Source organism: Bubalus kerabau, chromosome 9 (assembly GCF_029407905.1).
Source record: "Bubalus kerabau isolate K-KA32 ecotype Philippines breed swamp buffalo chromosome 9, PCC_UOA_SB_1v2, whole genome shotgun sequence".
In the NCBI taxonomy this organism is placed as follows: Eukaryota; Metazoa; Chordata; class Mammalia; order Artiodactyla; family Bovidae; genus Bubalus; species Bubalus kerabau.
The window spans coordinates 68648759-68675720 of NC_073632.1; the positions used below are offsets into that span (position 1 = coordinate 68648759).

Here is a 26962-nt window from a genome sequence, read left to right on the forward strand (position 1 = left end):
CTCAGATAGTAAAGAATCTGCCTGCAATGCGGGAGACCTAGGTTCGATCCCTGGGTTGGAAAGATCCTCTGGAGGAGGGCCTGGCAGCCCACTCTAGTATTCTTGCTTGGAGAATCCCCATGGACAGAGGAGCCTGGGGGGCTACAGTCCATGGGGTCGCAAAGAGTCAGACACAATTGAACAACTAAGCACAATCCTATTGAGGTATATAACATTAACAACAGTTGAGAGATGAGGAAATCAAGGCACAGAGAGGTTAAATTTCTTGATCCAAGTCACACAGCTGGTTAGTGTTGGAGCCAGGATTTGAACCTGGATAGTCTAGATCCAGAACCTGAGCCCACTATCACTGGGCCTGAAAGGTGAGGCAGCCATCTCCTGCCATCTGGTGGGAGAAGCACAGAAAGCCAGTTTTCATGCAGAAAGAAAGGTGAGGACAGAGAGAAGTAAAACCCAAGTTCCCTTTCGAACGAAGCTTTATCTCTTGAAATATCCTGAGACACCTTTCCTGGGATCCTCTGAATATGACATAACTTCTGAATTCACCAATAGGTGTACAACATAGTGATTCAAAATTTTTATAGTTTATGCGCCATGTAAAGTTATTACAAAATATTCATTCACTCTGTTCCCTGTGCTGTATAATATATCCTTGTAATTTATTTATTTTATATGTAGTATTAATAGTTTGTACCTCTTAATCCTGTACTCCATCTTGCCCCTCCCCCATTCCTGACCCCAGTAACCACTAGTTTGTTCTCTGTATCTGTGAGTCTGTTTCTGGTTTGTTATATTCATTCATTTGTTTTATTTTTTGGATTCCACATATAAGTGATGTTATACAATATTTGTCTTTGGATTGATTCTGTTTGGGACTCTGTAATTCCCAGACTTGGATATCTATTCCTGTCCCAGGTTAGGGAAGTTTATTGCTCTTTTTATTCAAATATGTTCTCTCCCTTTTCTCTTTCTCTCTCCTCCTTCTGGGACCCCTATAATGAGAGTATTAACATACTTGATGTTGTCCCAGAAGTCTCTGAAACTGTCTTCATTTCTTTTTTTTTTTTTCTTCATTTCTTTTTATCCTTTTTTTTTTTTTTTTTTTTTGCTCAGCTTCAATGATTTCTATTACTCTATCTTCCAGCTCAGTGTTATGTTCCTCTGGGTTATCTATACTACTACTGATTCCTTCTAATTTTTTTTTTTTCTGGCCTCACCTCATAGCATGTGGGATCTTAGTTCCCCGATCAGGGACTGAACCCAGCCCCCCTGCAGTGGAAGCTGGGTGTCTTAACCACTAGACTACCAGGGAAGTCTCCCTTCTAATGTATTTTTCATTTCGGTTATTATATTTTTCATCTCTGGTGCTTCTCTTTTATTTTCTAACTCTTTGTTAAAATCTGACTTCTCACTCTGTCCATCCATTCTCCTCCCGAGTTCTTTGATAATCTTTAACATCATTATCTTGAACTCTTTCTCAGGTAGATCGCCTATCTCCACTTCACTTATGTTCTCCTTCTGGGGTTTTAACTTGTTCCTTCATTTAGAACATGTTCTCTATTGCCTCATTCTGCCTACTTTGCTGGGTTTACTTCTACGTACCTTCTAGGTTGGTTTTGTTTCCTGACCTTGGAGAATTGGCCTTTTTAGGAGATTTCTTATGTGTCCAAGCAGTGCACTCCCCTCTGGCCACCAGGCTACATGGTCTAGGGATTCCCCCTTTTGTGGTGGGCTGATTACTAGGGGCGGTCTGGTAGGCATGGCTGGCTTCCAGTCTGCTTGATGGTCAGGCCCTGCCTTATATAGGGTCTGGCTCATGAACTGGCTGGAGAACCCCAGTAAGTCTTGGGGCTAATGCAGGCACACCAATGGCAAAGTTGGATTCTGGGATGGGTGGTTGTGGGGCTAATATCCCCAGATTCAGTGCTGGTGGGAGGGGCCAGTTCCTGACATGGGGGCTAACACATCCCAAAGCTGGTGCTGGCCACTAGTTAAGTAGGGCTGAATCCTGGAGTGGCTGGCTAAGGAGTCAGGTATCTCAGAGCTGATACTAGCCTGATGGTGAGTGGGCCCAGGGCTAGTGCCAGCTCCTGGGTGGGTAGCACCAGTTCCCAGATGCTCTGGCTGTGGAGCCCTGGGAGGTCCCAAAGCTGTTGTCAGCCCACAGGAGATGGTGGTCCTGGATCCCAGGACCCTGGATTGGGGACCCAAGGTGTCCCAGAGCTGGAGTTGGCCTGCTGGTGGGCAAGGCTAGAGTCTGGAGTCCAGGTGTCCTGGGGCTGGTGTGTTGGCCATGTCCTGAGGAGGCAGGCTATGGGACTGTGGTCCTAGGCCTTATGTCCACACTCTGGTGGATGGGGTTGGGGTCTAGGAAATCCCAGGACTGGTTCTCACTACAGTGAGCCAATCCAGGTCCTGGGGTCTTTAGCTACAGGGCTCAGAGGTCCCAGAGCTAGTATTGGACTGCTGGTGGGTTGACCAGGTCCTGCCATGGCAGGCTGCAGGACTCTGGTGTTCCTGGGTCTTTGTCCGCCTACCAGTGAGTGGAGCGAGGTCTGGGAGTCTCTGGCTGCAGGGCCCTGAGAGTCCCAGGTTGAGCTCCTGTGACTGGTGTATGGGGCCAAGACCTGGGTCCTCTGTTGGACAGGATCATGTCCTGGGAAGCTGTGGGTTCAGGGGCTCTTAAGACAGCCTGACTGCTGGTGGGCGGGGACACAGCCCCAGGTAGTTGCTGGGCCTAACATCCCAGTACTGGTGCCTCAGGCTAATGAGGGGGGACGGGTAGAGTTCTGAGACTAATAAACTAGAGGGAGGAGTCCAAAATTTCTTGCCAGCACTAACATCCACATGGTAGAATGAGCACCCCAAAATGGCTGCGACCAGTGTCTGTGTTCCCAGAATGAGTTCTAGTTTCCTCCTGCCTCTCTGGGAGACGCTCCAAGACTGGCAAGTGGGTCTGACCCTGGCTCCTTTCAGATTACTGCTTCTGTGCTGGGTCCCAGAGCAGGTGAAACTTTATGTGTGCCTTTTAAGAGTGGAGTCTGTATTTTCCAGAGCCCTCTGGGTCTCCCAAAAGTAAACACTGGCCTTCAAAGCCACACTTTGGGGCCTCATCTTTCCCGTGCAGGACTCTCAGGCTGGGGAGACTGATGTGGGACTCAGTTCCCTCTTCCCTTGAGGAGAACCTCTGCAGTTGTAATTGCTCTCCCGTTTATGGGTTGCTCACCCAAGGGTTACGGGTTTCCACTGTACTGCAACTCTACCCCTCCTACCTGTCTTGTGATTCCTTCTTTGTATCTTATGGAAGGTCTTTTCTGGCAGGTTCTGGTCTATCTCATCAACATTGTCTCTGTGAATAGTTGTAATTTTGGTGTGTCCTTCAGAGGAGGAGGCCTTACAAATAGCTGTAAAAAGAAGAGAAGGAAAAAGCAAAGAAGAAAAGGAAAGATATACCCATTTGAATGCAGAGTTCCAAAGAATAGCAAGGAGAGATAAGAAAGCCTTCCTCAGCGATCAATGCAAAGAAATAGAGGAAAACAGAATGGGAAAGTCTAGAGATCTCTTCAAGAAAATTAGATATACCAAGGGAACATTTCATGCAAAGATGGGCACAATAAAGGACAGAAATGGTAGGGACATAACAGAAGCAGAAGATATTAAGAAGAGCTGGCAAAAATACACAGAAGAACTGTACAAAAAAAGATCTTCACGACTCAGATAAACACAATGGTGTGATTACTCACACTCACCTAGAGCCAGATATTCTGGAATGTGAAGTCAAATGGGCCTTAGGAAGCATCACGATAAACAAAGCTAGTGGAGGTGATGGAATTCCAATTGAGCTATTTCAAATCCTGAAAGATGATGCTGTGAAAGTGCTGCACTCAATATGCCAGCAAATTTGGAAAACTCAGCAGTGGCCACAGAACTGGAAAAGGTCAGTTTTCATTCCAATCCCAAAGAAAGGCAATGCCAAAGAATGCTCAAACTACTGCACAATTGCATTCATCTCACACGCTAGTAAAGTAATGCTCAAAATTCTCCAACCCAGGCTTCAGCAATACTTGAACCGTGAACTTCCAGATGTTCAAGCTGGTTTTAGAAAAGGCAGAGGAACCAGAGATCAAATTGCCAACATCCACTGGATCATCGAAAAAGCAAGAGTTCCAGAAAAACATCTATTTCTACTTTATTGACTATGCCAAAGCCTTTGACTGTGTGGATCACGATAAACTGTGGAAAATTCTGAAGGAGATGGGAATACCAGAGCACCTGACCTGCCTCTTGAGAAACCTGTATGCAGGTCAGGAAGCAATAGTTAGAACTGGATATGGAACAACAGACTGGTTCCAAATAGGAAAAGGAGTACATCAAGGCTGTATATTGTCACCCTGCTTATTTAACTTATATGCAGAGTACATCATGAGAAACGCTGGGCTGGATGAAGCACAAGCTGGGATCAAGATTGCTGGGAGAAACATCAATAACCTCAGATATGCAGATGACACCACCCTTGTGGCAGAAAGCAAAGAAGAACTAAAGAGCCTCTTGATGAAAGTGAAAGAAGAGAGTGGAAAAAGTTGGCTTAAAGCTCACCATTCAGAAAACTAAGATCATGGCATTTGGTCCCATCACTTCATGCAAATAGATGGGGAAACAGTGGAAACAGTGTCAGACTTTATTTTTTGGGGCCCCAAAATCACTGCAGATGGTGATTGCAGCCATGAAATTAAAAGACACTTATTCCTTGGAAGGAAAGTTATGACCAACCTAGACAACATATTAAAAAGCAGAAACATTACTTTGTCCACAAAGGTCCGTCTCATCCAGGCTATGGTTTTTCCAGTGGTCATGTATGGATGTGAGAGTTGGACTATAAAGAAAGCTGAGCATGGAAGAATCGATGCTTTTGAACTATGATGTTGGAGAAGACTATTGAGAGTCCCTTGGACTGCAAGGAGATTCAACCAGTCCATCCTAAAGGAGATCAGTCCTGGGTATTCATTGGAGGGACTGATGTTGAAGCTGAAACTCCAATACTTTGGCCACCTGGTGCGAAGAGCTGACTCATTTGAAAAGACCCTGATGCTGGGAAAGATTGAGGGCATGAGGAGAAGGGGACGACAGAGGATGAGATGGTTAGAAGGCATCACCAACTCAATGGACATGGGTTTGGGTAGACTCTGGCCGTTGGTGACGGATAGGGAGGCCTGGGTATGCTGCGGTTCATGGGGTCACAAAGAGTCGGACACAAGTGAGCAATTGAACTGAACTGAACTGAGAGGAGGTGAGCTCAGAGCCTTCCTGCTGCACCATCCTGGAGACTCCTTCATTCTTGAGGATTTTAAATAAGGGCATTTGTCTTGGAGAATTTGATTGTGTGTATCATTGCAGTTAGGGTAACTGTCCCAGCCAAGGCAGGGGTTGTCAAATCCAAACTGATCTACAAACATGGAGCTGTTTGGCTCTGTTTGGCTGACTCTACTGTCCAGAGCTTTCTGCTCTCACGTTATGGCACCTCTGATGTCAGAAGCTTGTCCTTAAAAGTCCAAGTGAATAGAAAGTTAACTTTTTATGGAAGTTGATACGCAGCCATTCTGTCTCACTAGTTTGGAACTTTTGCAAATGTCATCTTTAGTTCATTCATGGCTTGTAGTTGGAAAAATTCATGATTTATACCAAAGACAACATGATAAACATCTAAAAAATGGCCAAAATTAATTACAATATTAAGGTAGCTTTCCCTGTGGCAATATATGGTAACTAGAATGTTAGAAATCAAGGGCCTTCATTCACCTCCCATCCCTCAATCCTGCTCCTATCTGGGTCTTAATTTTTTAATAAATGGCATTACCATACATCTAGTTACTCAAATCAAATATCTGGTGGTAATCATTTCACTGAACATTCATGTTAATTAAGCTTTCAATAAATTCTGATCTATTTTACCTCCAAAATTTATATAAAATTTATCCACTTCCCTCATTTTCCACTTCTCTATTCATTTCATTTATGAACTGCTAAAGTGATCTGTTATTTATGTTTCCATCCTGAAACCTACAATCCATTTTTCCCACATCAGCCAGAATATGTACATTAGTTATTGGCTGCTGTGTAACAAACCAACCCAGGTGTTAATAGCTTTAAAAAACCAACTATTTTTATCAATATTTGCTCATGATTATGTGGGTTGCCTGGCACGGTTCAGCCAGAATAACAAGCCTGTGTTTCATGCAGAGAGTGAGCTGAACTTACTCATGTGGCTGCAACTGGGGCTAGAGGATCTAAGAGGGTGTCACCCACATGCCTGGCCCCTCAGATGGATGGCTGGAATGCTGGGTCTCTTTACTCCTGTGCTCTGGCATCTTTCAAGGCCTGTCATGGGCCTCTCCAGGAAGCTAGCCTGGGCTTCTTTTCAAAGTGGCTCAAGGCACCAAGCAAGTGAAAAAAAGAAGTAACATGGTCCTTTATGACCCAATCTCAGATGTCACACAGTGTCACTGACACTTTTGCTGCATGCTATTGGTTAAAGCAAGCTACAGAACCTGCCCACCTTCAAAGGAGGGAAAACAGGTGGGAGGAGTGGCAAAGTCACATTTGCAGAGGGTATGTGGGACGAAACAATGGTGTGGCCATCTTTGGAAACAATCTACCAGCGTGAACGTTTAGAAATGTAAACCAGGCATTTCACCTCCCTTCTGAAAACTCTTCAGTGCTTCCATGGCACTTGGAATAAAATCTAAACTCTTTATCCTGGTGGAAAAGACTACCTGTTTCTCAGCCTACCACCCTCCTCCTCTCTCATCACATTGACATTTTGTCCCTCCAATACCAAACACTTTCACTTCTCCTTGGTTTTTCCAACTGTGGAGATACCTTCCAGGGGAACACGCTCCACTCTTTCACTTTGCTCTCTGTCTCTTTTTCATGATAACTCGAATGTCAGCTTCTTTTTTTTTAGTTTATTTTTATTTATTTGGCTCTGCCTGGTCTTATTAGCCATACATGGTATCTTTGATGTTGCATGTAGGAAATTCTTAGTGTGGCACATGGGATCTAGTTCCCTGACCAAAGAGCAAACCTGGACTCCCTGCATTGGGAACTCAGAGTCTTAGCCACTGGACCACCAGGGAAGTCACCATCTTTGAAAAGTCTTCTCTGGTGATCCCATCTAAATCAGGCTGCTGCTTTCATCCCCAGATCCTCTCTTGCCTCTCTCTGTTTACCTCCTTCAAAGTACAGCCAGCCCTAAAAGTATAATTGTTTTTATGTTCATTAAAAAAATATTTGTAGACTATTAAAAGAGATGAAGTTATCATGTAGAAATCTCTATAATGGCTACGAATATGTTTGCACATTAAAGCAGCGTGTTTCTCTCTGTGGAGGGAAGCCAAGAGACTCTGGATGGGGTGGGAGGAGAGACTAACATTTAACTGGATATTCTTTTATGCTCTTTGACTGTTTACCATGTGCATGTTCATACAATATCAAAACATTACTTTAATAAAATATAATTTTATAATATATTTTATAAAATATAATAAAAAATAATGGTTTGCCTCAGTGGAAATGATTTAATGATTTATAACAATTGCATCAGAGAATCAGCTGTCTTTGGAGAACCAGAGACTCTGAGGTGCCCTCTTGAAAATTTTGGCTTTCATAGATAAGCAGAAGTCCAGCAAGATTCTGGAGATGGGTCTTTCCTTTGTTTGCTTCAAGAGAGAATTAATGCCTTTAAATACCTATTTTAAAAGAAAGCCTGAAAGGCTTTCAACATGTAAACCTTAGGAACCAGGTGCAATGCCATCAGATGCCTCAGAATACCCTAAGATGCAGGCTGCATGCAGGACTGCAATTATTCTGCCTAAATTGTACAGGTCTCTTTTAAATAGCTCTTATATTCCTTGTCACAAGGCATCTAACCGGTAACAGCAAAATAATTCACTAAAATAAGGGCACAAACTTCTGGCCTTTAAAATTCAAATTTTAAACAAAAATAACATTTAGATGTTATACTTTAACTCAGCATATAAACCAGATAGGGAACAAAATCATTTGCTATTGGTGTTCCTAATAAAAGGTCTGATGATGGTCAACAATTTTATTATGACAAGTAATTTACTAATGAAGCTTTTCAATTTTTCTTTTTTCCCTTCCTTTCAGTGAATCCTGTAAATTAACGGCCTGAAACGACAGACTTATTCTTGAGTGTCTGTGTGTGTTGCTTCTTTACCTAGAAGACTGGAAGCCAGCTCTTCCCCTTTCTACTTTTCAGTTTCGGGCCATAATGTAACTGACTTTAGCTTTAGGTTGTTAAATAGGAATAAGATCTAGTGGCCTGCTGCATTCCAAAATAGTACCACCATCTACTTCATGTGGTACCTTGGGAAAATTTTTCTTATCTGTAAGTTAAGAACAATAATATTACTTAATGGGAATATTTTGAAGGTCATATTATTTTGGAAGAGTGCCTCTTATTCATGGAAAATAATAAATATTAGTTGGAAAATTTTGGCAAAAGACAAAGCTCCTCTTTCATGATGCTATAAAGTTAAAGAGTTTTTTAGAAAAGGTTAGCAAAAATGTGTGCTAAGTTGCTTCAGTCATGTCCTACTCTCTGCAACCCTATGGACTGTAGCCCACCAGGCTCTTCTGTCCATGGGATTCTCCAGCCAAGAACACTGGAGTGGGCTGCCGTTTCCTCTTCCAGGGGATCTTCCCATCCCAGGGATCAAACCCACGTCTCTTGGGTCTCCTGCATTGGCAGGCGCGCTCTTTACCACTGGTGCCACCTGGAAAGCCCTAGAAAAAATAGAATAAGCATTTAATAATCATTATACTATAATTCCTTCACATCTTCAGGCAGTCTTGAACGGATGAAGACCTGAGGGCATCATCTCTTGCATGATGCACTCGCGCTCAGCCTAATTGCACCCTTGTAGCGCATAGTTCATATTTTACCTCACTGTGGCATTTCCCAGAGCTCAGATTAAGTAGAAAAATGTGACTTCTGCTTCTTCCTGAAACTTCTCTCAAAAACACACCAGGTCTGTGCAGAGACTATTGTGTAACTTCCTCCCTTCTTTTCTTCTATTCATTTCATAAACATTTATTAAGTACATATCAAGTATATGGCAACCTGCCATGGTTACATACAGCAGTGAAAACTATGAGTACCTTCAAAGACAAATCCACACATTCCTGAGAACGCTCTCCTGGGGAGACAGCACAGAGCCTGAGCTTCAGGCCAGAGTGATGAAGGCAGTAGCCTATTCACTGAGGAGATCCCACACGGAGTGTCTCAAAGGCTTTCAGTGCTTAGTGTCTTTCATTAAAAGAAAAAAAAATGTTTTGGTGGTGCTGTGCAGCATGTGGGATCTTATTCCCTGACCGGTGATCAAACCTGCACCCCTCTCTGCATTGGAAGTTCGGAAGCTCAACTTGACTGCCAGGGAAGTCCCAATATCCTTCCATTTTTATTTAAATTCTGAAAGAAACCATACACACTTTTACAATTTAAAAACTTCTAAGATATTTTTCAATCTATTTCTTTTTTTAATTAATTTTTTTATTGAAGAATAATTGCTTTTCAGAATTTTGCTGTTTTCTGTCAAACCTCAACATGAATCAGCCATAGGTATACACTATCACCTCCCTTTTGAACCTCCCTCCCATCTCCTTCCCTATCCCACCTCTCTAGGTTGATACAGAGCCCTTGTTTGAGTTTCCTGAGCCATACAGCAAATTCCCATTTGCTAGCTATTTTACATATGGTAATATGAGTTTCCATGTTACTCTTTCCTCAACCTGTTTCTTATTTGAAAGCTGACAGTATTGAAATAAGAAAAGCAATAAGGATTCTTCCTGTTCTGTTTGCTCAAACTTTGTCAATAGTACATTTCTGAAGCAACAGTGAATTTGTTTGTTTATTTATTTTTGGCTGTGCCAGGTCTTTGTTGCCACATGCAGGTTTTCTCTAGTTTCAGGGAGCAGGGGCTACTCTGCCAATAGGCATGAGGGCTCAGTAGTTGTGGCAAACGGGTTTAGTTGCTCCGAGGCATGTGGGATCTTCCCGGACCAGGGATTGAACCTGCACCCCCCACATTGGCAGGCAGATTCTTAACCACTGGACCACCAGGGAAATTCCTGGACAGTGAATTTGAATCTCTTAAACCTTTATATATGGACATGAGCTTGCGTAAACCCCGGGAGTTGGTGATGGACAGGGAGGCCTGGCGTGCTGCGATTCATGGGGTCGCAAAAGAGTCGGACACGACTGAGACACTGAACTGAACTGAACTGAAACCTTTATATGACTCTTATCTACCTTTGGGTGGAGTATAACTGAGAATTTGACTTTTGATTCTTTTTATAGTTTTTTTTTTCCTCAAGAAAGTTCTAATTCTCAAATGTTCTATTGAGAATAGTGCTCCAATCTACTGATGGTGTTCTGTAAACCCCCCTTGCAGGATCTCTCCCTTGAGGGAAGGGAGAGGACCCTCAGGTATCTTGCTCTTTCTTGGTCTCAGGCAAAGAAGGGCTTTTGGCTTCCCCCCCAAACTCCTGGGTCCCCAGGGCACACGCACTCAGCAACCAGCCCAAAGGATATCCTACCTGTCTGGACTGACCTTGGACTGGCTTCTGGACTTGTAGAGCCTTCTGCAGTTTGAATCAGGCCAGCTCAACAGTTCCTCTGGCTGGTGATTTGTTCTGGGATAACTGGAAGTCTTAAACCCAGTCTGTAAGAGCCTTCCTCCCAGGTACAGAGGAAGATGTGAATTAAACAGAGTGGATGAAAATAGACTAGGAAAATTGCCCCTAAATAATTTTCTCTGATAAGAGCAAATAGAACCTGCTCGTGCTGGGTGTACTTCTTGCCCTCACCCCACCACTGGAACCCACTCTAATGCCCTCCCTACCCTATCTCTGTGTCCCGGACTAGGTTCCAGGCTCTCCAGCCCTCTGATATCCAGTTGGCTTTGGCCAATGGAAAGCTCTTGGAGGAGACTGGAGAATGGGACAGGAGAGAGGTCAGGGTACTCCTTCCCATTGCTGCTAAGTCGCTTCAGTCGTGTCCGACTCTGTGCGATCCCATAGACGGCAGCCCACCAGACTCCTCTGTCCCTGGGATTCTCTAGGCAAGAATACTGGAGTGGGTTGCCATTTCCTTCTCCAATGCATTCAGGCATGCTGAGTCGCTTCAGTTGTGTCCGACTCTGTGTGACCCCATGGACAGCAGCCCACCAGGCTCCTCTGGTGGGATTCTCTAGGCAAGAATACTGGAGTGGGCTGCCATTGCCTTCTCTGACTCCTTCCCATTGCTGTCCCCTTAACACGATGTGGCTCCGGCAGGGGCTGCTTCCTCATCAGCTATAGCTCCTGTTTGGTGTCCCTTGTCCAGGACTCTTCTTTTACATCTACTAGTTTAGGGGGTGATAATCTCTTCTCACTGTTACTAATTCCTGTGATTAGTAACACAGGGATTTAAAGCCTTTTAAATTAAAATATTTGCCTGTGCCATCTATTTTTCCCCTGGGAAGGACTTTGACTGAAACAGCCATACATGTTACACTGCCTTCACCTGGAAAATCCCAGGACCTTTCCCAATTAGAACCAGCCACCTCCTAGAAGGCGTAAGCACATCCACCTATAGTTACTACAAAATTCAGGACAGGAGCCTTGAATTGCTAGACTGGGATTTCTTCCAGGGCAGGAACACTGTGCTGAGCCTGCATGGAGGCCCCCACCCTCACCGCTGAGCCCAGGTCCCTAGCACAGAGTAGGTTCTGCATCCAAATTCCCTACAGAGGCAGCACCCTGAGGCCCTCAGAGCCTCCAGCCTCAGCTCTCTTCCTCCTCTTCTCTCTCACACCACCTGCTGAACTGCTGGCACCTGTGGGATCTGGGTCACCCTGCTGGCCAACTGGTTTCCTTCTCGTTGTGCTTGACAGAAGGAAGTTCATCCACGTGATTTTTTGCAGTATCCAGAAAAGGGGGGGGGGGGGGTGGTACAGTTTGTCCTGTGGTGAAAAGCTTGCGGAGGAATGCAGGTTTTAGTCTTACCCCCACACTGCTGCTATGCGAGAACTGTCTCCCCTCGCCACTTAACCCCTTCTCTCTCCCCCCTCAAAAAAAACCTTGAAACATTTTATTTTGGGATTTGGGATTACACCCTATGCAACAATGAGATAGGAGGAGGTGGCTATGAATAGCCTCTTAGTGTATCATACACCTGAGACCTTCCCCCAAACGCTGCAGAGGAATTATTCAGGCTAGCCAGCCACGAGGCATGTTATTTTTTCAGAAATGTTTATAGCTGGCTAGGCCTGCTTAGGGACTACAGTAGGTACGTTTTCTTAGCGGGAAGCACTTTGAACCGCAAATGCGCACTAAAAGGCAATTGCCATGGAGACAGCGCCTCCTCTGCGGTGCATTTCTCCCGAGTTTTCTTTTTGGGGCGCTTCAGCATCCGCGGGGTGTTCTAGGCATGCGGCTCTGAGAGGTGTCTCGGGCGCAGCAGCGTTGGGCGGGGGGAGCCCGCTTGGGACTGGAACCCTCGCCCCGGAGTGAAAACTGGAGAAGGCCGCCCAAGGTGGGGGTGTGTGTGTCGAGGTGGGCGGGGAGAGGTCCTCCGGCTGTGCGGGCCGCTGGCTCCCCTGCCTGTGCGTGGACCACGTGCAGGAGGGGCGCTTGGGGGCCCCGGGCGCGCAGCCGCGGTGGGTGACTGCGCCGGGTCCCGGGGCCCCGAGTACCGGCGTGTGTGTGTGTGCGTGCGCTTCTGGGCGGGTGGAGGGCCCCGCGCCGCCTTGCTCCCCCTTGAGTGTGTGCGCGCGGCCTCGGCCCAGCGCCCCAACGATCGGTGCCTGCACCCGGGAAAGCGCGCTCGCGCCTGTGCGGGGTATGTGTGTGTGTGAGTGTGTGTGTGTGTGAGTGTGTGACTGTGTGTCAGGTGACTTGGGTCACGCAGTCTCTCTCTCCCTCCTCGGGGGAGGAACTGCCGTGCTCCGGCTGACTCCTCCGCCGGCGGGCGGGAGAGCGGGCGGGGCGAGGCGGGGCGGGGCAGGGGGCTCCGGGCACGCTGGGAACCGCGGGACCCAGACCTGGACGCCTACCGCCGCGGGGGGAAGCGTGGTCCCCGCCTCCGCCCACGGACCTCGGGACAAAACCTCAATTTAGAAATAGGTTGCGAACCGCAGGCCAGGAGGTTTGGCCGAACCCCCACAACCAGGGACCCCCGTCGTCCCCGGGACGGCCGGCCGTGGGCGCGATGAGCCAGGTGCTGGGGAAGCCGCAGCCGGAGGAGGAGGAAGACGACGAGGAGGAGGATGAGCTGGTAGGGCTAGCGGACTACGGAGACGGGCCCGACTCCTCGGACGCCGAACCGGACAGCGGGGCGGAGGAGGGAGGTGAGCGTCGGGTCCCCGGCTCGGCCCCCCGCCGGGAGGACCTCGGCCGGCACCCTTGCCGGGCCGGGCGCGCGGGCCGCGGACTTGGAGGGGATCCAGGAGAGCGGAGTTTCGGGGTTGGGGTCGGGAGGGGTGCCGGAGGAGCTGTCGCGAGCTGCAAAATGGGGGAGCCCGGGTGCAGGCAGCGGCGGGGGGACCGGGATCGGTGGAGAGGGCAAAGAGGAGGCGTTTAGACTGAACGCGCGCTCTCGGGCAGTTCCGAGCTCTCCGTAGGGTCTGGGGGTTGGGGAGGGGAGGGACCGCCCGGCGCGCCTGGGACCTCTCCCTGAATGCTGCTATCGAAGCCGGGGTCAGATGTCATGGCTAAAAAAGGCAGCCGGCGGCAGCGTGACTGGCAGGTCGTCGGCAGCTGCGGGTGTCAGTCTTGCCCCTTGTCGCCGCGGGAGGGGTCCAGGGGCCGGTGTTGCGGCACCGGTGGAGCGGCTGGGGGATGCGCCCAGGTGATAAGGGAGTCGCCGAGTGGCCGCAGGTATCCGGAGATCCAGGCAAATACGGTTGTTAGGACACCTTATCTCTGCTAGGTGTCACCACCTGGGCATGGCAGCGCCTGCCCTGGAGTGAGCGCGGGGCGGGAGAGTACAGGGCCACTTAGAAGCAAACTCTTGTTTCCTTTTCAAAAAGCGGGATTTAGCAATTGGCCAGCCTGTGGGGGCTTCCTGCATTTAATTCTTAAAGCCTAAGGAAGTTGAGAGTCTTTTAGGATTCCAGAAAGATTCATCTTTTTTGTTTCCCTCCAAAGCGAGGAAAAAGTCCTTTATTGTAAGGTCATTTGGAAAGGTCAGTAGAATAAAGCTGGTAAACACAACATCTAGGTGAAATTGTCAGCTTCCTAAAGAAAGAACTTAGAATGTTCACTTTAAAGAAATTGTAGGAGGGATTAAACAGTACTTTCTTGACTTGATTTTGAAGAACCTTTTTTGAAAATTCATTGAACTTATTTTAAATTCTCCATAAACAAAGCCTTTCTCTTGCGGGTGGGAGGGCAGTTTTCAGTATTTTACTTAACTGTAGGTGCTACTTTCAATGAATCAGAAAGGGGGAGAAAGTTCAGTCTTGAGTCTGATAGATGAGAAAGGAGCTTTCCAAGCCACCCTTTTTCAGGGTGCCAGTCCCTAGAGAGGTTTTGTGCTAATTCTTCAATTGCTTAAACTCGTGTGCACACCTGTGCACCTCTCTCTTCTGCATTCCCCATAATTGGTCGCACAGTCTAGCAGGTGGCCACATTTTTGTAGATTAAGGCTTTCCACCCTTTTGTTGGAGTCTCTAGGGCTACTTTTGGTAATTAAATTGTTCAGTCGCTTCATTATTATTCAAATTGCATTTGTCAGCTCCTCCCGTAGATTCTTAGGAGGCTCCGGAGAGATTCGGATTGGGAATGTATTTGCAAGGTATTTGAAAGGGTAGACACACAATAGGGTGCAATTGTGATCCTCTGAAAAAAAGGAAAAGAAATGAGACTATAATGGGGGAAAAAAACCCTGTAATTTGATATTGTCCTGGGGGCCAGAGACTGGGATCCGGGAAATGCTTGGGGCCTGTTTGTTTTTCCTGCAGTTCTTTAAAGGGGCACTTTGCATTTTTGATTTGGGGACTTGAAGTGAAATTAACACTTTAGCTGAGGGGAAGGAATTTCCTGAACGAAGGGCTACCCCAGGGCCAGATGTAGGATGCGCCCCACTGCTCCTAACCCAAGGTAAACCCACCTGTAACTGATGCTTCTGTATCAGAATCTTCCCTTGTGAGTTCTTGGGATCAAACTGGAATCTTGCTATAAAAGCACAGAGTATATTTGTGTGGTGAGAGGAGCACACATTCCTGAATGAAGCCTGGCCTCTCTCCACCTGATTCTGCTGTGGCCATGGTTTGTTCTGTGAAGATTTCCTCCATTATCTTGGGCTCCTGTTCTTTCCAAGTGTTGCTGGCTTGATTTGGGAGTTTAGGCCTGAATGCAGAATCTCTGTCAGAACATTTGCTTTTTCAGTCAGCAGTTCTAGCAAGGACTGTCCCTGACAACTGTCAGGCCAGCTGATACGGTCCCTGGGAGTCGGGATAGGGGTGGCAGCTGGGAGTCCTGACTTCTACTTCTGTGGTCTTCCTTTCTTGAGGCATCAAAGTGCCACCAGATGGTCATTCTGATTTCTAATGAGCCCTGGGCCCTGTGTTGCCTTGTAACCCTGTGTTATTTGGTATTTGGGGTAGATTTTACATTTACAAACTCCAGTAGTGGAAAGTGGGGGTTGGAGAGGAGGACTTATTTTCTCTGAGAAAAGATGAATATGGTGCACTTTGAACCATGAACAAAACATTTCTCTAATGAATTCCAAACCTTCCTAATGGGCTTGGTTCGGTGCCTGAGCTTCACAGTGACGTGGGGCTTTTTCCATGAGGTTCAGAACTCTGCCCTGGTGTGTGGGATGCAGGTCTGACCCGCATTGCTATGCAAAAGAATGTGATTGAAGGTGGGTCGTGTGATTTTTATTTGCCTGTGGTCTTACAAGAAACCCTCCATCTTATTTTTAAATCGAGTTGCCTCATACATTTTATTACATTATGCTAAGTTTAAAAATGTTAGTGCAGCTAAGGTGAACCTTAAACTAAACTACTTTGGCTTACACTCCACATTTTATTCATGAATAGCAGGAGTGTTCTGAGGTACTTTAGTTCTGTTTAGGATTGATTTGGCCACTTCTGAACCCTCCCTGCACCACCCGCCCCCACTCCAGCCTTTCAGGGTCGTTAATTAGAGATAAGATGAGTCTCACCTTCAACCCCCATGCTCCAGATAAAACTCCAGAGAGAGGAAGCAATAATTAAACCATTAAAAACAATTGCACCCAAAATAATGGTTACTTTATTTTTTAATTTATTTTTAGGCACAAATGGACTTTTAAGTCTTAAGGAAATTACAGTGCTTTAAAAACTATAATAATAAAGAAAGTAATTAAATAATCATATTTAATCCAAAAGTGAAGTTATTCTTTCTCAATGTCTCTCCCAATTTTTAAGGAAAATTTGGCTAAGACGACTGCTCACCCACAGTGCAGCTAAGTGTGGTCTTGTTTCCATAGTAGCCCATGTACTCTCTCAGGGTCTGAGGAAGTGACCGTTTAGGTGGTTACAGGAGACACAAAAATCCAGGGTCAGCAGGTGATACTTCCCTGATGGGTATAAAAGTGGTGAATCTGGCAATTCTACTAATCATTAGTCAGCTTTTTTTTCCTTAAAATAATATTTAAAATTATTAGTGAGTTATCTCTTCTCATTGTTTCTTGGGAGTAAGTAGAATTGTTCTTCTGATCCTGAATCCACGGCTCAGAGATGCCAGGGGACTTTTTCGCAGCCACAAGGCTAGAACTGAGCGAGATTTAGGAGAGGGTCAGGTTCATGGAAATATAAGTCCCTTCTCTTGTCCGTAATGACTTGGGTTGACTACAGTCTTGGTTATAGCTAATCTCTTCTGGCTCTGAAAATACAGAGATATATAAGTGTTGGAAGAGAAAGTGTTGAAAGCCTCGAATAATTGAAAATGATGTGACCAAGGTCACACCTTAGGCCCAGAGCTTATTCAAATACACATGGTGTATTTTTATATCAGATAGTTAAGAACATGTCTCAGTGATTCCTGGTGTCATAGAATCTTGATCCTCTACTTTTACCAGAAATCTCTCCCATTTTAATATTAAAACAGATATGCGGTAGTCTAATGGGAAAAAGATGCAGTAACAGCGAGTTCTGGAGTTCTGGATAAGGGATGTGGCTCAGAGTTTGAAGGATTATCTTTTTCTGTCTGGGGTGCGGGTTCTCGAAGTTCACTCAGCTTTATTCAGTCTCACAACTCCCATCCCATGATTTCACTTCCTGCCCTGCTCATTTTTCTTTCTTCTTCTCTACCTCTGTTATTCATGTATTCCTTACCTTTTTTTTTTTTTTTTTAAAGGCAACTCTTGGGACTTCCTGACAGTCCAGAAGTTAAGACTCCATGCTTCCAACGCTGGGGATGTGGGTTTGATCCCTGGTTGGGGAACTAAGATTCGACATGCCACAAGGTGCTACAAAAAAAATTTTTTTTAAGAAATTTTAAAAAAGGCAACTTTTAAATTCTCAAAGAAGGCTTTAAAGCTCTCCTGTGACAGTGGCTTTCCCTGGTTCTGCTGTGACCTGCAAGACAAATAGGGGTTTTTCACTTCTAAAGCGCCCAGATTGCAGGTGGACTTTCTCCTCTTGAGGACCTCTGGGGAAGACTCCAGCTCTGTTTCTCCATGTGTGAAATAAACTTGATCACTCTCAGAGTGATAGTTTGGGGGAAAAAAGAAAAGCTCACAAGAATACTTTTCCTTTCTTGAAGAAGCATGGGTAGGTCAGAACACATTAGAGATATTTTGTTTGTTTTCTTATTTTTGGCTATATCACATGGCTTTCGGGATCTTAGTTCCCCTTCCAGGGATTGAACCTGGGCCCCAGCAGTGAAAGCACAGAGTCCTAACCACTGAAGCGCCAGGGAATTCCCAGAAATGTTATTGAATACATATGTAATGGAAATATTCGTATATGGAATCATGTTTTTTAGTTACCTGCCAGTGTGATGTGAGAGGATTTGAGAAAGATTTGATCTTCACATATAAATAAAAATCACCTTCAAAACCCTTTCTGCCTTTGAAAATATGTATTCTGATTGCATTTAGTTTTCCTTAAGAAGTAGTCAGTTAATCAGACAGAGAGTAAATCTTCATCATTTTTTGAATATTCTCTTATTAACAATACCATTGGTATATTTAATTCCTACTTGGGTTGGAATTTCTTACTGGACTTCTGGGTCTTGAATTGTAAATAGTTCCATTGATCAGAAATGTAAAGGACTACAGATAATGATGCAAATAGAAACAATCCCGAGGCCTCTTCATAAAACCATAAGTGTGTATCAGTAGAACCTTAAGCCCCTGTGGACCCCACAGAATACTAATAGCAAAGACATTCTAACTTCCTCAAGGGTGAATGAGCCTCTCACTTGGTCACATTCCACAAAAGACCCTCTCCTTACCTAGGCTTGAGCTGGGGGAGAAAGAAAGAAAGAACAATGGGGGTGTGTGTGTGTGTGTGTGTATGTACACTCTAACAGAAACTGATAGAGGAGATAAAGGCTCATGGGCTCTGATACATGTATGGGCATTAGTAAGTGGGCAAGCTTGGATTTGAACCCCAGTCTGGCACTAACCGGAGAAGGCAATGGCACCCCACTCCAGTACTCTTGCCTGGAAAATCCCATGGACAGAGGAGCCTGGTGGGCTGCAGTCTATGAGGTCGCTAAGAGTCAGACATGACTGAGCGACTTCACTTTCAGTTTTCACTTTCATGCATTGGAGAAGGCAACCCACTCCAGTGTTCTTGCCTGGAGAATCCCAGGGATGGGGGAGCCTGGTGGGCTGCCGTCTGTGGGGTCGCACAGAGTCGGACATGACTGAAGCGACTTAGCAGCAGCAGCAGCAGCTGGCACTAACAGGCTTCCCTGATGGCTCAGTGGTAAAGAATCTGCCTGCAATGCAGGAGACCCAGGTTCGATCTCTGGGTTGGGAAGATACCCTGGAGAAAGGAATGACAACCTATTCCAGTATTCTTTCCGGAGAATCCCTTGCACAGAAGAGCCTGGTCGGCTGTAGTCTGTGGGGTCACAAGGAGTCAGACACGACTGAGCGACTAACTCCACTCCACTCGGGCACTAACACAGTATTTTTTCAACCATTCCATTTGCTACCACATTATCCTAATCCTTTCGTTAAATCTTTGTTTTATTTTCCAGTTTTGGGTCTGTTCAAAGGTGTCACCTCTTGGAGAACTTTGCTTAATAATAATAGCTCTTAGTTGTCAGAGACATCAGAATTTAGGAAATGCGTTTCATACAATGCTTTGTCCTCCCCAGGAAGTCAGGGTCAACCCTGTCAGAACCTCAGTTCCCATTTTCCTGATTTCTGGTCCCTTCTTTGTTGTGAACAACCCCAGCCCACAGGATCAGTCAGATGTGGCCCCCCCACGCAGCCCAGCCCCCAAGTCCCTGATCCATCTTTCTCCCTTCTGTAGTTTTTGACAGGGCTCTGCCACTTCAGGGTTAAGTCATTAACTTGAAGGTAGTAAAGGCTGACAACGGCCCAGTTAGATAACTCCTCCTCATAATGCTACCCCTTGGGTGACTGAGTTTCCCTGGGATCCCCAGTGGTCTAGTTACAAAGCTCCGTCTGCTGTTTGTGAAATTGCGTATCAGGACCCAGCGGAAGATAGGTATGTTCAGTGCCCCTGACCATAGTGGATAAGCTTTACTTGGTCATAAAACTCACCCTCTTGATACCTAAGTGCTGGCTGTGCCAAAGTCAGACGTGGAGTGTCTTCTTAAAGTTTCAGTTCACATTCTGCTCACTTTGTTTTCTTTTCAAAAAAATATCTTTGGCTGCACTGCACAGCATGCAAGATCTTAGTTCTGCAACAAGACCCCAGTGGACGCATGGAGTCTTAAGCACTGGACCACCAGGGAAGTCCCATCAATCACTTTTATCATCGCAACCAGTGAATGTCTATTGAGTGTTTATTATGGTAAACACTGAGGGCTTAGTTTTCACATCTGACAAAGGATGAGTGTTATCAATTTGAGGATTAGAGATGACACTGTGTGCTTTGTAGGTGGTCCGTAAATGTTAACTCATAGTGATAAGAGGTTGGAACAGGTTGGTTTGAGCCATTTCACTGTGAACAAGGCTCAAACCTCTCCAATGTGCCCTCACCCTCAGCTAACAAGATCAGGGGAAAAATGGACCAACAAAGCATGGACCATCTCAGCAACCTGCATTACCACTTCAAACCTTCCTGCATCTTCATAGTTGTATTGCCTTCTGAGGCCCCCAGTCTTTTCCTCATCTGAGCCATAGGCCAAGAGACACCCTGGACTCAATGACTTCGGATCCCTGTTCAGCCTCTTTGCCTTTACAAGTTGGTAAGTGGGCCCTTGTTCACTTGATCTTCCAGATTGGGAACCAGGGATTTCTTTCTCCCTTGTCCCCTGTGTTCAGAGGATCACTGAGTATTATTGAGTGAATTTAAGCTTCTCGTGGATCCATTCTTTCTGCCCATTTCCAAATTCATCTCATTTGTGTTTCTAGAACAACCTCCTCCTTATTGTCAGGGAGGAAAAACTCTTAGGTTCTGAATTGGAGTCCTGCAAATTAAAAGATATGACAAAAGATATGAACAAGAGAAAAATAGGTTTAGTTAAGTACTGATGCATGCGAGTTCACAAAAAATTCAACTCAAGGAGGTAGTTAGAATTTGGGACTTATATACCATCTTAAGAGAGGAGGAGGAGGGGGTAGAGGGACACTTCTGAGAGAAAAATGACTTCAAAGGGGATGGGGGAAGGGGGTTTGGTGACATTGTTTGGCTGTAGACAACTTCTTTTTGTCTCAGTCTCCAAAAAAAGAAGATGAGAGTTGCTCCTGGGGAGGAGATTTTTGACAGTTGAGTTCTTTGGAGGAGGATCTGCTTTACACAAAAAAGGGATTTCAAGAACTCCAGTGCCTTTAGCTCAAAATAATCTTTTTTTCAAGCCATAGTGGCTTATTCTAGAATTCTTCACAGTCCCCACACTGACCCCCTTAAGTGGAGTGAGTCTCTGGAACGCGCTTTCTGATCATGTTGGTGTGTGTGTTTGCCGCTCAGTTGTGTCTGATTCTGCGACTGCGTGGACTGTAGTCTTCCAGGCTCCTCTGTCCATGGGATTCTCCAGACGAGGATGCTGGAGGGGGTTGCCATTTCCTTCTCCAGGGGCTCTTCCCGACCCAAGGAACGAACCCGGGTCTCCTATGTTACAGGCAGACTTATTACTGACTGAGTCACCAGGGAAGCCCCTGATCCTGTTAGTCTCTACTTAAAAATCCTTAGTGATTTTCCTCATCGCTTTCAGAGTAAAATCCAAAGTTCCCTGCATTTCATTCACAACTTAGCCTGTTAATCTATCAACTAATTTATTAATGGTATTTATTGGGCTCACACCACGTGCTACCAAGTTTTTTGCCTGTGTATATGTGAGACAAACAATAAACAAATCAAGACAAACATAAAGGAAAAAGATAATTTTGTATAGTGAAGTACTATGAAGAAGACACAGGGATATTAGGAAGTGATGGGGCCCATTGAGGCAAGAGAAAGTGAAGTTGCCCCTGGGCTGGTTGGGAGGAAGAGCCAGGGGAGGCCTGGGGAAAGCCAATCGAGTGGAGGCCAAAGGTGAAGCAGAAGGCCAGTGTGCCTGCAGGACGAGGAACTGGTACGGAGGATGAACCAGGACTGGGATGAGAGGGCAGCCCACCCAGGGCCTTTTAGGGAAAGAAGATATTTGGATTTTATTCTAAGTTCTATGGGAGGCCTCTGGAGAGTGGGCAGGCTTTTCTTGTCTTTAAACTATGTTCCTTAAACTCCAGGAAGGCCAGATTTCTTCCTGGCACGACCTTTCCCTCATTCATCTCTTTTATGCCTCCTCGCCTAGAAGACTCAGAGGTGATTTCTCCAGGGAGCCTTCTCGCTGAACCCGTAACACCTAGATAGCAGTGCATTGTAAAGCTGTCAGTTTTTCTTGTCTATTTTCCTCTCTAATCACTAAGAAATGAAGTTTTTCTTTGTGTCTGTAGCCCTGGCTCAGCCCTGTCAAACTTGGCAGACATTCAGGGAACCTTTATGAAAGGGGAACAAACTGCCCTCTTGTAAATTTCACCTCACTCTGGCACCTTCCTGCAAACCCCCACCTACACTTTTAAAGAGCCCTTTCTGGGGTCCCAGCTCTAGCCCCAGATTTTTTTCTGTAGTTCCTTTCTGATTTTCCTTAAAATACATAAGGAAATACATAATGGCCCTCTCATTGCTCTTTTCAAAGCAGCTCTTCTTCATTCTCTTTAACGGATCACTTTCCTCAGGTGCTTCTTATCAAACTTGAGCAAGTGGGTGAAGCTCAGGGAAATGTGATAGGTGGAGGGCAGCCCTCTGCAGGAGACCCACGGGTGTTTCCTTTTCTGATGGGAGCTCCTGACTACCAATCCCAGAGTAGAAAAAGATCCTCTGAGAAACCCCATAGGATTTCAGAAGCAGGGATATTTGAGAGAGTGGGGGAGGATTAGAAGGAAAATTTTTGCCAGCAGGCTTTTCTTTTTTTGGCCGAGCCATGAAGCATGCAGGATCTTAGTTCCCTGAGCAGGGATCAAACTTGTTCCCCCTACAGTGAAAATGTGGAGTCTTAACTACTCCACCAGAGTAGTCTCGTCAGCAGGCTTTTCTGATGTAAGAAACCTCCCCTGATCAACAGCAGTGGCATACAAAACTTTTTGATCATGGGTCCACAATAAAAAAATGCATTTATATTGTGAAATAGCACCCACCTACGTATAAGTAAATTTAAGAGTTTCCCTAGCAGCATTTACTCTTGTCATGCATAACACACTCTGGTATTTTCTAGTCTTTTGTCTTCGTTGCAGTTTTAGTTGAATGCCAGCTGATTGGCGGCTAAGGCCCTGGATGAGGGCGCTAGTACATACCAGTCCTGTGACCTTGGGCCGGTTCATTGCCCCAAGTTCCTCAGGGGTAGAACAGACTTGTTCTTCCTCATTGGGTGGGTAGAGTTTGTAGACATGTCTAGCAAGGTCCCTGGCACACAGTGTATTACTGTACATGCCAGTTAAATATGGGCTTCCAAGGTGGCTCAGTGAGAAAGAATCCACCTGCCAATGCCAGAGACTTGGGTTCAATCCCTGGGCCGGGAAGATCCTCTGCAGCGTGTGTGTGCTCAGTCGTGTCCAGCTCTTTGCGACCCCAGGGACTGTAGCCCACCAGGCTCCTTTGACCATGGCGTTTTCCAGGCAAGAATACTTGGAGTGGGTTGCCATTTCCTCCTCCAGGGGATCTTCCTGACCCAGGGATTGAACCCGTCTCATGTGTCTCCTGCATTGGCGGGGTGGATTCTTTACCACTAGCGCCACCTTGGAAGCCTACCCTGGAGTAGGAAATGGCAACCCACTCCAGTATTCTTGCCTGGGACATCCCATGGACAGAGGAGCCTGGTGGGCTATAGTCCTTGGGGTCACAAAGAGCTGGACATGACTTAGCAACTAAACAACAATAGTTAAATATGATAAAATACATCTGAATGGGGGTCAGTGGAGGGGTCTCTACAGAGTTGATGGTGTTCTTGCTGATCTGACTCACCATTTCCCGGCTGTTTATAGTTGGCGGTGCATGCTTGAATTTGGCTGGGAAAGGAAATACTTCCAGCTGTGTGTGTATATTATAACCATATGTATATTTCACTTCCCAGCCACTCTATGTATGTAAACACTCATACACATTCCCTCCTCTTTCCACAATGGTCTCGATCACCTCCACGTTCTCCCAAGAGGAAGAGAGCCAACCTGCAGGGCAGCGCTGTCAGTGATCATGCCACATAGAGTCTTGCACACCCTGCTGAAGAGAAGTTAAAATCTGCACCCACATCCAGCAGTATAAACTGAGAAGAGATGAAGACATTAATAAGCACTGAAATATTTTTGTGGTTGTACGTAATTTAATGTGATGCACCTGTTTTATATTTTGAGAAACTTATTCTTCTGTTTTAAAAAATTGATACGCAACTGTGCTTTTCTATCAAGAACCATACTATTCTGTTTTTTGTCTACCTCTCTCTCACCAATCTCCCATGTCTGCCTTGTCTGGAATTTTAGTTTCCAATTTTTTATTCCAAAATTTAAAATCAATACTTATCTTAAATTAATAGGTTTCAATAAAATTTGTCTTCCATTGCTTATTGCATTTCACCATATTTGAGTGTATTTTCTTTCAGGAGTGTATCCTTGAGTAATTCTTTCAAAGAGATTAAGTAGGCAGTAAGCTTTCCGAGTCCTTCAATGTCTTAAAATGTCTTTTTTTTTTTTTTTTTGACTGCACCAGGAGCCTTGCAGGATCTTAATTCCCAAATCAGGGATTGAACCCTCGGCCTCCCAGCAGTGGAAATTTACAATCTTTACTACTGGACTGCCAGGGAATTCCTGGAAAACATCTTGCTACACTTGTTGCTCTCCTACATTTGAGACATGCTATGACTGGGTATATAAATCTGGGGTGAAAGATATTTTCCTTCCGTCCTTGACATAGGATACTCTCCTGTTCTCTTCTTTCATTCATGCTGTTAAGAAGTCTGATGTCTTTATGATTCCTTTGTAGGTAATAGTTTTCCTCTTTTCATAGTTTTAAGTTTTATTATTATCCTTGATGTTTTGAAGTTTTACTATACTTATTCTTGGTATGGGGATGCTTTTGTTTAAATTTCTCCTTTTTACTTTGGGCATGTTCATTTTATTTTTTTTTTTCTCTCTCTTTTTTTTTTTAATTTTATTTTTAAACTTTACATAACTGTATTAGTTTTGCCAAATATCAAAATGAATCCGCCACAGGTATACATGTGTTCCCCATCCTGAACCCTCCTTGGAAAAGGATTATCTATTTAGTTCAGTATTGCTTTCCCCCATATTCTGTAATTTTTCTTGTTGGAACTCGTTTGAATAATGGGACTTTGGAATTTTATTCTTGGTGTTGCTTTTACCTTTCCTTCATACTTTCCATTGTTCTGTCCCTTTGTCCCGTGTTCTGAGAGGCTGACTTTCCAGTCACTAATGCCATGTTCATCTGCTTATCCTGCTTTTCAATTCATATATCCTCCCCTCCTGCCAATTATGTTTCTGTTTCTGAGATTCATTAAGATCCTTTTCCATAGCTGCTCTTTTTCTGAACTGTCCTTGTTCCATGAATGCCACATTTTTATCTTTGTCTATATTCTGCATTTTTCTTAAAATGTTGGTTTATTTTCTTGATCTTTCACTGGGTTTCATACTTGGTCTTTTATTTTTGTCAGTTATGAAGCTGTTTTTTGTTTTTCTTTTTAAAAGTTGGAATATATTTCACATACCATAACATTTGCCTTTTCAAGTATATAGATCAGTGGTTTTAGTATATTCACAAAGGGATGCAAACATCACCGCTGTTTAATCCCAGAACGTTTTCATCACCCCAAAGGAAACACATAACCATTAATGGTCACTTCCCGTTTCCCCCGCCCTCCAGCCCCTGGCAACCACGAAGTACCTTCTGTCTTTATGAATTTGTCTGTTGTGGACTTTTCATATAAACAGAATCAAACAATTTGTGACCTTTTGTGTCTTTCATTTAGCATAACGTTTTCAACATTCGTCATGTGGCATGAATCAATACTCCATTCCTTTTTAATGGCTGAATAATATTCCATTATATGGGTATACCACATTTTGTTAATTCATATTTCAGCTGATGGCCATTGGATTGTTTCTACTTTTTGGCTATTATGAGTAGTGCTTCTGTGAACACTCCTGTACAGATTTTTGCTTGGACATATGTAAGTTCTTTACTTCTAGGAGTAGAATTGCTAGGTCATATGGTGACTCAATGTTTAAGCTTTTGAGGACCTACCAAACTGTTTTTTCAAAGCACACCATTTTATGTTATCACCAGCAGTGTATGAGAGTTCCCATTTCCTGACATTCTCACCAGCACTTGATATTGTCAATGCTTTTTAACCCATCCTAGTGGAATGAGCGACTTCACTTTCACTTTTCACTTTCATGCATTGGAGAAGGAAATGGCAACCCACTCCAGTGTTCTTGCCTGGAGAATCTCAGGGACGGGGGAGCCTGGTGGGCTTCCGTCTATGGGGTCACACAGAGTTGGACACGACTGAAGGGACACAGCAGCAGCAGTGGGGTATGATGTGGCATCTCATTGTTTTCATATGCATTGCCTTTATGACTAATGATGTTGAGCATCTTTTCATTAGCCATATGTGTATCTTTGGGGAAATGTCTATTTAAATCCTTTACACATTTTTAAATTGGATTATCTTTTTATTGTTGAATTGTAAGAGTTCTTTATGTATTCTGGATACTAGACCTGTATCACATGTATGATTTGCAAATGTTTTCTCCCACTCTGTGGATTGTCTTCACTTTTTTGATGTGTCCTTTGAAGCAACAAGGTTTTAAATTTTGATGAAGTCCAAAATTGTTTCTTTGAGGCATAATTCAAATAAACAAGCATCTCTTTAGCAAACACTGATGATCTGGGCAAAGAAGGACTTCACTCTGGAATGCTAAGGTGGATTCTTTCCCTGTATAGTCTGTTCCGGGAAACCTCTAGTCTTCACACTCTAGAGTTCCTGCTTGTGATGGGGAATTGCCCAGGTTTTCTGGCCCTCTGAGATGGTGTGAGAGATGGTGATGCAGCATTTTTCAGGGTTCTTCACTTACTAAAAGCTGGCCCGTGATGAGGGAGTGATGGAGTTTGCGCTTTCTGTATTTGAAAAGGTAGCATTGTCTGTGGATCATAAATTATGTGTAAGGCGGAAGTGAAACTCCTCTCACTAACCACTGTGACAGCCTCTCACCTTCCTT

The 26962-nt window shown here is 44.9% G+C and overlaps 1 protein-coding gene and 1 long non-coding RNA gene across 4 annotated transcripts in view; both read left to right on the forward strand.

Annotated features, from left to right (window-relative positions):
* The first annotated feature begins 13058 nt into the window (after positions 1 to 13058).
* RRAGD (Ras related GTP binding D) overlaps positions 13059 to 26962 on the forward strand; it is a 38114-nt gene continuing 24210 nt past the window's right edge. Inside the window, exon 1 of one of the 3 annotated variants that reach the window (XM_055535500.1) lies at positions 13059 to 13409. In XM_055535500.1, the coding sequence (XP_055391475.1) occupies positions 13271 to 13409 (139 nt within the window). In that variant the 5' untranslated portion in view covers positions 13059 to 13270. Of the gene's footprint in view, positions 13410 to 20387; positions 20446 to 21658; positions 21772 to 26962 lie in introns of those variants that run through there. The other 2 variants (XM_055535502.1, XM_055535503.1) reach the window with 2 other exon arrangements.
* LOC129619963 (uncharacterized) lies at positions 21782 to 26952 on the forward strand. The gene is made up of 3 exons (XR_008698322.1): positions 21782 to 22775; positions 23806 to 24042; positions 24435 to 26952. It is a non-coding gene; the product is annotated as an uncharacterized LOC129619963 (long non-coding RNA).